Here is an 11773-nt window from a genome sequence, read left to right on the forward strand (position 1 = left end):
AAGGAATTTTACAAGGTTGAAAAGAAATCTCAAGGACTGCAGGTCGCTTGGGGACTGGATGTAGACACGGATTATTGCCGAACCAGTATAAAACTCTTGTGTGTTTGTCTCCTTCTTCCCTACTCTTTTAATTTCCGCTCTGCACTTTAATTCCTGCTTTTACTTTTGGTTAAGTTTATTTTCTATTCTTTATTTTCTTAACAACATAATAAAAGCCTAAGAAGGATAATTTTTAATTAGTAAAGGTCTAGTAATAATTAATTCAACCTCCCCTTCTTAATTATTCTGAGCCCACTTGATCCAACACATTGGATGAAGGAAACTTGAGCAATTTGTGTGAATCTTAGCTTTGCTAAGTTAGTGAGTTTCATTGTGTTCGAGCTTCCTGTGTAAACACTTTTTGAGTGATTAGAATAAATTTTCTATCAAACATATATTTTTGTGAAAGGCAGGAGTGGCTTAGTGACAAAGAATACTTGAGTATTAATTTCTGGGGGAGATTAAGTGTAGTGTTAGGAGTGGCCTAGAGAGTACTTATTGTAGCCAGAAGTGACATAGAGAATACTTTGTTGTAATGAAAAATTTGATTAGTGGAACCCTTTAAGGTTTGAAGGAGAACTAGACGTAGCCCAAGAGTTGGGATGAACCGGTATAAAATCTTTGTGTTTTCATTACTGCTTCTATATAACTAGTTCTTTTCTTCAAGTCACTTTTACACTATCATATCCAAGTTTTTTGAATTGGTTTTCTAAGCATGGAGTAATTTTGAACCCATTGGATGAAACCCTTTGTCCATGGATATCTTTTTGAGTAAAGCTTTTAATAGTTTTCAAAAGAATAAGTTTCTATCATTCACACTATTCAACCCCTCTTCTAGTGTGTTTCAGATACTTCAAATATAAATGGATAGGGAAGAGACACTAAATGCAAAAAATTTATGTTCATTCACCATTAATAATTATGATTATGTTTATTTATTGATAATAATTAAGAAATTTATTACTCATTCCATTTTATAATTTAGGCTTTATTTTTCTCAGTTAGGATTGAGTGGTGCCAACATAATTAGAATGACTTTCTCTAACTAGTTTATTGCAAGCCTTTTCTAAAAAAACAACTTTACTAAAATATTCTTGCTTTCCATAAATGCATTATTTGTAACTATTTGGTGATTAATGGTTGTGACCAATGTGGCAATCACAACAAACTTCAATCAATGCTTACACCATTTTCTCATCAGTGCAAGTCTTTACATGCCAATGCTTCATGTATACCTCACTACTTATTGTCACTCATTCATACCCTAGCAATGTTGCTTCAATGGTCTTGAACAAAGAATGAGCTAACTATGGAAGCACCAATGTAATCAAATCCACAAGTTTATTCCTCAAAAACACAACTTTTAAGAATTCCTCAACTTTTAGCTTTGGTGAAAGTTTCAAAACCTAATGAAGGTGAGCATAATGGTGCAAATAACAAGTAGAGGTTTTGTGACTTGCTATGTGTTTGAGAGATTTGGTAAACTAGACAATGCTCAACAACACAAAGTTACATTTTGAATATTTACATCCTTTACACACTTGTTTTTTTTTTTTTTTTTAATTTAATTTTTGCAATGTATTCTGGCTTCTTAGACCCAATAGGGGTAAAGGTTGGAGAAACCTTTGCTAAAAGGTCAATATTTTTACCACTTTCTTATAATCCTATAAGAAGGGTTCAATTCCTTTTAAAAGGGAATTCTCCAAGATTGTTTTATCTAACACATGTCAGTCCTTTTAGGTTGACCCCACAAATCCTTCAGGTCCATTCATTTCCTAAATTTACTAGACTTCAAAATGCCATGATCTTTGCCTTGAAGACCTTATGGCTTCAAACAACCAATTTATCTACAAATGGTGCCAAATGTTCAATATCAACACTAAGGATTGAAAATTCTGGTAATTAATATAGGAAGTAATATGGTCTTCTTTTGTCCCTTCAAACTCCAGTGAGGTGGGTTGTCATGAAAAAAGATTCTAATACTCAAGTTAGTAAAAGTGTGGATCAAGAGAATAAGGAATTAGAAAATAGAGTATATTTAGTAACACTACTTGTGCTCCTTGCTTGGAACAAAATGATACATGATTTTCTACTTTTCGTAATTTTTTATATAGTGGAAAAAAGGGTTTTCGGTTCGATGTCAAGCCAAGGTGTAAAAGTAGATTGGGTTAGGCAAGTCTAAATTTCTTATGGATTGCAAGGCCAAATTGGTACTTTTTTAAAACCTAAATCGATGAAATTTTTAAAAATAATATATAATATTCAGGGCAAATAGGTCAAGTTGCTTTTTAGCCAATATTTTATGGGCTCGGCTTGGCCCATCAAACTGGTCAAATTGCATTGATTGTTTGGCACCTGAATTTTAAGAATCCTACCTAGTTTTATTTACATGTTGTGTTCAATATTCACAATTTTTCTATTGTATTGTGCTAATGTTTATTCTAAAGTGTCATTGAGCTTGAATATTTTAATGGGATTGTGAGGAGGGGAGGGAGAAAATATCATAGATTAAGTGAGAGCAAATTTGAAAGCCAAAGGAGCATGGTGGGTTGGGAGCTAAAGATAACTATTTTTAATAAGGCACTCCTTGCAAAATGGAAATGGAATTTGTTCCATAATAAAGGTTCTTTGTCGGTAAATGTGTTAAAATCAATGTATGGAAGGTTAATAAGAGGAGGGGATGAGTCCGAATTGAAAATTCACTTCATTCATTGTGGTGGAAGGACTTGAAGTCTACATGTGGAGGGGACCAAGATCCTTGGTTTGATAATCTTGTTGAGTTGATGGCTGGGAATGGAGCAAAAACAAAGTTTTGGAAACATAGTTGGGTGGGTGATGTTTGTTAGGAAACTAGGTTTACAAGACTATTCCTAAATTTCGAACAGAGATGAGGTGGTGGAAAGGATGGGTCATTTGGAATATGGAACTTGAGTGTGGAATTTTAGATGGAGAAGAGTGGTTTAAGTGGGAAAGGTTTAGTAGAGGAGTTCTATGCCATTTTGGATCAAGCTAGAGTAAGCGGGGAGGGGGTTGATGAGTGGTTGTGGAAGAGGGATGGTGAGGGTATATCTCACTCTGAGGGGGGTATATTCACAGTGGGATGTTTGTTCATGAAAGGGCACTATGAACAAACATCTTGAGGGCATTTTATGATGTTTTGGATACTTCTTAGTTTTAACTTCACTCAAAATTTGCTTCTGAAATCCTAAATTTTACAGTAGGTATTTAAAATTAACTAACAAGAATAGAAGCTGTGGAATATACTCTTACAATCCCCATTTTGGATCATAAAATCCCCTTTTATTATCTATTAAAATCTAAAAAGGGATAATATGATATCCAAAATTATTTATTAGTCACCTAGACCTTAGAAAATAAAGTGAAAAGAAAAATGCCTGTTCATAGTTGCTCACCTATTCCTTTACATTAAAATAAAAACTATAACATAAACTGATTTCGTGAGATGAGAATACAATTTTTGAAATAAGCAAATAGTAAAAAGACACATACTTGTGAGAATTGGATTCTCTAGAGTTGAAAAAAAATTGAACTGCAACCTAATTGTGGTAAGATTTGGTTCTCTGAAGAAAAAAGATAAATTGCAGTTGTAATGTAATGCTGGATAAGTTTTCAAAGTAATTTTCATGCCTAACTTCAATAGATAATTAAAGAAACTTTTTCAAGGATTCAGAATTCCACAGTTAGAATATTAACAGCTGCAGGGAATTAGTCAAATGAGACAAAATGGAAAGTTCTCTGCAACATTATTTTTTTTTTTGATACTGAAGTTCTCTGCAACATTAAACAGACTGCATGATACAATAGTCATATGAGGGTCCTATTTTTGCACCAAAGTAAAAACTATACAAACAATGAAACAAGCATCAACCGTTGAATTAAATCAACAACTGCACCATCCTGCAATGTTTTAAAATCTCTAGGATCTCAAATATAAGAACCAAAACATAACAGAGAAAAAAAAACAACAAATTGCAATTTCATCGGTTTATTACCTTCATAATCTGATTCGTAAAATGCTACTCATGTAATCATGTAACTGTTAAAAAATTTCAAAATTCTAAATTTGAACTAACTATTCCGTTTATTTACACTTCAAACCCCTGAGAGCCATCGGAACATTTCACCGATTTCGTCCCCGAAACGGCTCGCTTCTACATCGTAATCTCCTCCCAAAACGACGTCGCTTCGGCGACTGCTCCCAGTGAAGAAGCTTCCAGAACTCCGAAACGACACCGTATTCGAAAGACGATCAACGTAATCCTTCAACCAGCCATTACCATTTCTACTTCCACCACCACGCCCTACCTCACCAGCTAGAGAATCCGCCGGAGCCACCACCGGAGCACCGTCGTTTTTCTCGCCGGAAACGATTCTCCGGTCAGCTAAACCGAACGCAACCTCGACCTCAACCTCAGCTTCCTCGTCAATGAGATACTCGAACGCGCCAACGGAATATGACCTTCCGCGCGTTTCTCCGGCAACGGCGGTGATATCTCCTTCGCGGCGGCTACTAATGTTCCCTATCTCCAGCCGGAAGCTGTCGCTGCCAGCGACGGACGACGACCGGAAAACCATCGCGAGGTCGGATTCAGACGCGGCGACAGTGGATCGGCAGAGCGGACACGTGAGCTTCGACCGAAGCCACGTGTCGATGCATTCCGCGTGAAATGCGTGGCAGCAGAGAGGTAGCAAGCGGAGAAGGTCGTTCTGCTCGAACTTCGACAAACAAACGGCGCAGTCGCCGCCGCCAGCGGCGTCGGCGCGGCGCGTGATGGAGGAGAAGGTGAACGTCGGGAGCAAGTCGAAAACGGAAGACGAAGAAGTGGTTTCCGGCAATATCCGATTGCCGGAGGAGGAGAACGCTGCGGCGGATGTCGACGGAGAGACTCGACGGAGGAAACGAAAACGGTTACTGTTACGGTAGCGGAGAAGGAAGTACAAGGCTAAGGAAACCGTAACGGCGACGGCGAGGACCGTTACGGTAATGAGAGTGACGTGTGATAGCGAGGATAGGTGGTGGTTGTTTGGTGGAGAAGTAGCGTCAGTGCGTGTGTATCCGACAGCGGTGAAAGAAGGAACGGAATCAGAAGTAGAAGCCATTACTGAGTTAACAGAGAATAATGGTAGCATGTAATGTAAATATGTAATGTGTTGCGGTTAGTTATGTGTATGTTTTGTTTGTGTTGGAGAGAGAGAGAGAGGAGATGTTGTATTGGGTTGGTTTTGGTTGTAGTGGTAAAGTTGGTAAATGGTGATGGCATTAGTATGGTGGTATGTTTATGGTTTGAGAGCAGGTTGTTTAGGAGTGTCCTTCTCCTTTTTTTTTCCCAAAGTGTGGTCACGTTCTATATTAGTTGAGTTGCTTCTTCCATATGCTGGCTCCTATTTTCTAACATAATCTTCGTTTTTTTTTTACTTGTTTTTCGGTAGGTTTGTTGGGACATTGAAGAGCTCCTTTTATGGTTAGATAAGATATGATACATATAATATGAGACTAGGATAAAAAAAGAATAAGATAAAAAAATATAATAAATTTTAATCCTATCAAGTATTTGATATATCCGTTAATGATAAGATATAATATTAATTGTGTTTAAATGAAAAAAATTACCGTTTTATTAATTATTATTATATGTAATTTTAAAAATTAATCTTTAATTTGTTTTTTTAAATTATGAAAGTTTATAACTTTAACTAAATTATATTAATTTATTTTTTTATGCAATTACTTTTCTTAAAATCATTAACTAATTATATAAGTTTTTTTAAAATTATAATTATTACTCAAATATATTTCTTTAAAACATACTAGATTTTTTATTCTTACGATACATGGGATAAACATGAAATTTGAGTATTTTATTTATATTTTGTTTTTTTATATTTAAATTAGTGTAATATAAATAGAATATATAATGATTTAAATAATATAACTTTTTTTATACTTTAAAGTTTAAAAGATAAGAATATTTTGACATAAAAAAAATTTAAACATCATTCAATAAAAGTTGTATATATTAACAATAAATATAAATATATATAAGAGTGTTTTTACATAAAAAAATCAATAATAATAAAAAATACACAAATGAATTTGTGCTACTATACATACTCGTGCGATGAATGGGTATAAATACATGTTAGCTTATAAAAAATAAGAATATATATTAGTTTAAAAATATAATTTTTACACTTTTCAATTGAAGGATATTATATAGAAAGAAATTTAAACACCATTTACATAAGTTTTGCATACATTAAATTTAAATATTAATTTCAAAGAGTCTCTTAGCGCAACATATTTTCTATCCATTGAATTTGTCCTAATATGATTATTGTGTGACAAATGGATATAAATATAGATTAACACAATATAAATAAAATATATAATTATTTATACATTTAGATTGAGAAAATGAATGGTGTTTTGACCTAAAAATAAATATAAATATTATTCATATAAAATTTTTATATATTCAATTTAAATATTTTTTTTACTGAAAATTAAATTTAAATATAAATATCTAAGAATCTCTTCACCTAAAAAAAATCATTGATTATTAAAAAAATATCCTCTTGAATTTGTTCTAATATGGATATTTGTACCACAAAATAAATATAAGTATGGATTAGTGCACCATAAATATAATATATAATAGTTTAAAAAAAGATTTGCATACTTTCAATTAAAAAAGAATAGTATTTTTGACATAAAAAAAATTTAAGCATTATTCATGTAAAACTTGTATATATTAAACATAAAGATAAATATCTAAAAGTCTCTTAACATAAAATATCATTGATTATAATAAAATATATTAATAACCTCAATCAATTCATCCTAGTATGGCTACCAATGTCACAAATGGATATAACTATGGATTGTGCAACATAAATACGATATATAATTGTTAAAAAATATAATTTTTAAACTTTCATATTAAAAAAATGAATGATGCTTTGATATAAAAAGAAACATAAACATCATTCATATAAAATTTATATACATTAAATTTAAATATAAATATCTAAGAGTTTTTTGATATAAGAAAACTAATGATTATTAAAAAATCACTCAAATAAATTTATCTTAATATGAATACTCCGGATGGATATAAATATTGATTAGTATAACATAAATTGAATATAATAATTTTTTTAAAAAATTATTATTGTAAAAAATATAATGTTTATACTTTCAAATTAAAAAATGAATAATATTTTGATATAAAAAGAAATTTAAACATCATTAATATAAAATTTGTATACATTAAACTTAAATATAAATATCTAAAAGTCGGTTGACATAAAAAATAAATAATTATAAAAAAAAAACTTATTACCCCAATAGTTTTGTTCTAGTATAATTACTTGTGTGAGATATGGATATTAATATGGATCAACCCAACATAAATACAATATAATATGTTTTAAAAATATAATTTTTATACTTTTAGATTAAAAAATGAATAATATTTTGATATAAAAAAAATATAAACATCATTATATAAAAATTGTATATATTTAATTTAAATATATATCTAAAAGTCTCTTAATATTAAAAAATTAATAATTATAAAAAATGACTTAATAAATTTGTTCTAGTATGTATATCGGTGCAACTGAGGGATATAAATATAAATTAACAAAACATAATTAGAATATATAATAATTTAAAAATATATTTTTTATACTTTCAAATTAAAAAAATGAATTGATATAAAAATAAATTTAAACATGATTCATATAAATATTATACACATTAAAATTAACTATAAATCTAAGATTTTTTTAACATAAAATATATTAATTAATCATCATAATGAATTTGCTTTAATAAAATTATCATGTGATAAATGGATATAAATATAAATTAAGGTAAATACAGTATATTTAAAAATCTCAATTGAAATTAGTTAATATCTGTTATACAATTAGTTTATAAGTTTGATAAAGTAAAATACAGTTGCTTTTAATTTCACTGTTTAATTATTTTATACTTATTTTTTTATTTTAAAAAATCTTAACTGATCAAAAAGCTTACATTTATAAGTTTAGTGTAACTTCATTTGAAATAAATCCCCTTTTAATAAAAATAAAAATCGTAACGAAAATAAAGAGAATTTAAAGACACTGATCAAGTATAAGTTTCATATAATATATTTTTAATCACTTAAAAAAAGAAAGCGTAAATTTGTTATGATTTCTTTGCTAAGTTTTTTTTTAATAAAAGAAACACTCCAATATTACCAAAATGAAAAGTCAATAATTTTTTAAGTCCTGTACACATCTATTTAGTCCCCATGATTGTTACATATAAATCATAAGGATCTTCATTCTACAAAAACACCTCCAACGTAAGATTTCTTATCCTTGATGAATTCATACCATCCTACACGTATTTATCATTCTGCATCTCTTCTCGTACTATTCATATATAATTCTGCAACCAATAAACGATGAAAAGGCAAAGGTAAAGATTAGAGGGTTAAATCTTATGATTTTCCTTTTCTCTTGTTTTGATTTTTAAAATAAACAATGAAAATTCGCAAACATGAGGATTTTCTTTTTATGAAAGTTTGTAGCTATCGATTATCGATGTATGTAATTTCCTATTTTATTGATTACTTCCACAAACAAATTATTCCAACCTTTGTCTTCCAATCTATCGTTCCCGACACCATTTTTTCGATCAGAATAATTCTTGGAGTCATTGCACTGGATTAAAATAGAATAGAAACAAAGTATATGAATCACAGAATGAGAGATAAAAATTAAATCGGAAATGGTTACATAAGAAAAAAAATTAAAATATGATCAAGTTATATGATTCTTCATAGACAATTTGAGTAAAAAAAAAAAAAAACCTGACAATCTCATAATATTATGAATGCTTTGTGTCAAAAATGATTCTTCAAATCTTCAAATAAGGGGGAGACAGATAAAAAAAGGGGGGAGGGGAGAGGAAGTAATCGTACAATAACATGTGGAGTTTAGATAGACCATCAATATCAGGTAGTATTCACAGACTTCTGCTTCAGTGTCCCTTCAATTTTACAAATTAATGTCTTTTCATTTCTCCAAATTATAGTAAAAATCACAAATAAATATTAAAATTACAAATAACTACAATCCACTAACCAAATTAACATGATAAATAATATAAAAAGATTTTATTTAAATCGGTCTAAATATTTAAATTATTTATATCAGAACATTTATATATATTTAACTTAATTATCATTCAAATGTTAATCTCCTAATATATTGTCCCCAACCAATGTCCAGTGAGTTATATATATATATATATATATATATATATATATATATATATATATATATATATATATATATATATATATATATATATATAGGGAGCTTTATGTAGCAAATGTTCATACATTAACATATTAATCGGCACAAATATAAGATTTTTTTTTTACAGCGTCACAAATATAGGATAAAACCTCATTTTATTTAATTATGGAACTATTTGGTCAAAATCATGGTAAAAAATAGTTTCATTGAATCAAACGGTTAATTAATATTAATTGGCTCAAATATTCTCTAACTGATTCAATTTAAGTGCTAAAAAATATTTTGGCAATATTTTCTAATTAACGTGTTACGTGCTAATTGAGCATTTAGTCTAATTAATATTTTGGAACAAGTATTTTTTAAAAAAGCACATTTTTCTCTAATTAATGAATTACGTAATAACTAACGTCAATTAATAGTAAGTTAAACTATATTTGGTGGCCTGGATTCAAACAGGGATAACAAATGCATTAAATAAACATCATAGTAGATGTAATTTAGCTAAAATAGGCATCGATGGGAGAAATCACAAAATTTGTTTGACAATGTAATACACATTGATTGAATTAAAATTCAGCATACCTTCCGTTTATATAAAATAATACTGAAATGGGAAAATTAAAACTCTATTTTTAACTTTAAAATAAGCGGGAAATCATAAATTATACTTTTACCCTACAAATTATGAGTGAGAAAATGACACATAAAATTACTATTATAACCTTATGAGCAAGAAAATATTAATTACATAGTTGTCCTCATTTCTACTTTATATAAAGATACAAAGATATAAAGATTTGAATAATAATAATAATAAGAATAATAATTTATTTTTTAATATTTTAATTAAAATTTAATTTAAATTTATGTGTCAAAATTATTATTATATTATATTTATGTATTGTATAAATTATATTACTGTATATTATATTTATTATGTTATATTTTTATATAAATCTTATATATATACATATTTTTTCATAATAAATTTATACATATATTTTGTCTAATAGGTAAAATATTATAATAATTATATATACATAAAGTAATATATATTGGGGATATTTTCCTGCTCATTCTAGGCGTAAGATTGTCATACAATTTTTTCAAAAAAAATTGTGCATTTAATGGCACCAATTATAATTAATATACATCCGTGTTAATTATTTTAAATAAAAAAAAAGTTCCAACATCCCAGGTTCGTCTAATTAAGCATATGTTGGATAACTTCTCTCAAGCTTCCGGACTTAAAGTGAATATTAAAAAAGCCCGCTTTTATGTCTTTTAAGAACCATTGGAGCTTGTAGGCCTAGGATCTTCTTCATCAATGGATTTATTTGCTTCTTGGAAGATGAACGTCAGCGGAATGGAGAAGGAAGAGAGAGAGGCGACGCCACTTTAAGAAGAAGATGAGTCTAGAAGAAGCTCACCACCATAGGAGACCATAGATAAGAGTTTGGAGGAAGAAGGAGATGAATGAAGGGAGAGGAAGAGAAGAACACGAAATTTTGTGCTCTAAAAGAGCTCTGAAATCTGAAGTTTAATTTTCAAATGATCAAAGTTGAAAAAAAATGCACACACATGACCTCTATTTATAGCCTAAGTGTCACACAAAATTGGAGGAAAATTTGAATTTTAATTCCAAGATTCTCCACTATTTATAGCCTAAGTGTCACACATGACCTCTATTTATAGCCTAAGTTTCACTTGAATTTGAAATTGAATTTGTGGAGCCATAATTTCACTAATTATGATTAGTGAATTTCAGTTATGGTTCAACCCACTAATCCAAGATTCTCCACTAAGTGTGCTTAGGTGTCATGAGGCATGTAAAGCATGAAGGACATGCACAAAGTGTGACTATATGATGTGGTAATGGGGTGTAGTAAGCAAATGCTCACCTTCCCCTCTAAAATTTAATTGGATTGAGCTTCTACCAATTCAATTAAATTTATTTTCCAACACACGCATCAAATATTCACTTAGTGCATGTGAAATTACACAACTACCCCTAATACAATAACTAGTCTAAGTGCCCTAAAATACAAGGTCTGAAAAGTCCTATATTTCTAGGGTACCCTACCTACATTATGGAGCCCTAAATACAAGGACCAAATATAATGACATCCTAATCTAATATGTACAAAGATAATTAGACCCAACCTTGGCCCATGGACTCAGAAATCTACCCTAAGGCTCATGAGAATCCTAGAGCCTTCTCTTGCATCTTTGACTCAATCTTCTTGGAGTCTTCTATCCAATGCCCTTGGGGGGGTAGGGTTGCATCATTCTCTCCCCCTTGAAAAGGATTTGACCTCAAATCCAGAGGTTCTTGAAACTCATAGATTCTTTCCTCAACACCTGTACAAAGAATAAAAACATATGTATTAGTGAT

General features: G+C 29.8%; 1 protein-coding gene across 1 annotated transcript; it reads right to left on the bottom strand.

The window, feature by feature from the left end:
* Positions 1-3801: 3801 nt before the first annotated feature.
* Positions 3802-5401, bottom strand: LOC100804962 (E3 ubiquitin-protein ligase ATL4). Its single transcript, XM_003547479.5, has one exon. It carries the CDS (start codon positions 5188-5190, stop codon positions 4153-4155), a length of 1038 nt encoding a protein of 345 aa, XP_003547527.2. The 5' UTR covers positions 5191-5401; the 3' UTR covers positions 3802-4152.
* Positions 5402-11773: the final 6372 nt, after the last annotated feature.

This window comes from Glycine max, chromosome 15 (assembly GCF_000004515.6).
Source record: "Glycine max cultivar Williams 82 chromosome 15, Glycine_max_v4.0, whole genome shotgun sequence".
Taxonomy (NCBI): domain Eukaryota; kingdom Viridiplantae; phylum Streptophyta; class Magnoliopsida; order Fabales; family Fabaceae; genus Glycine; species Glycine max.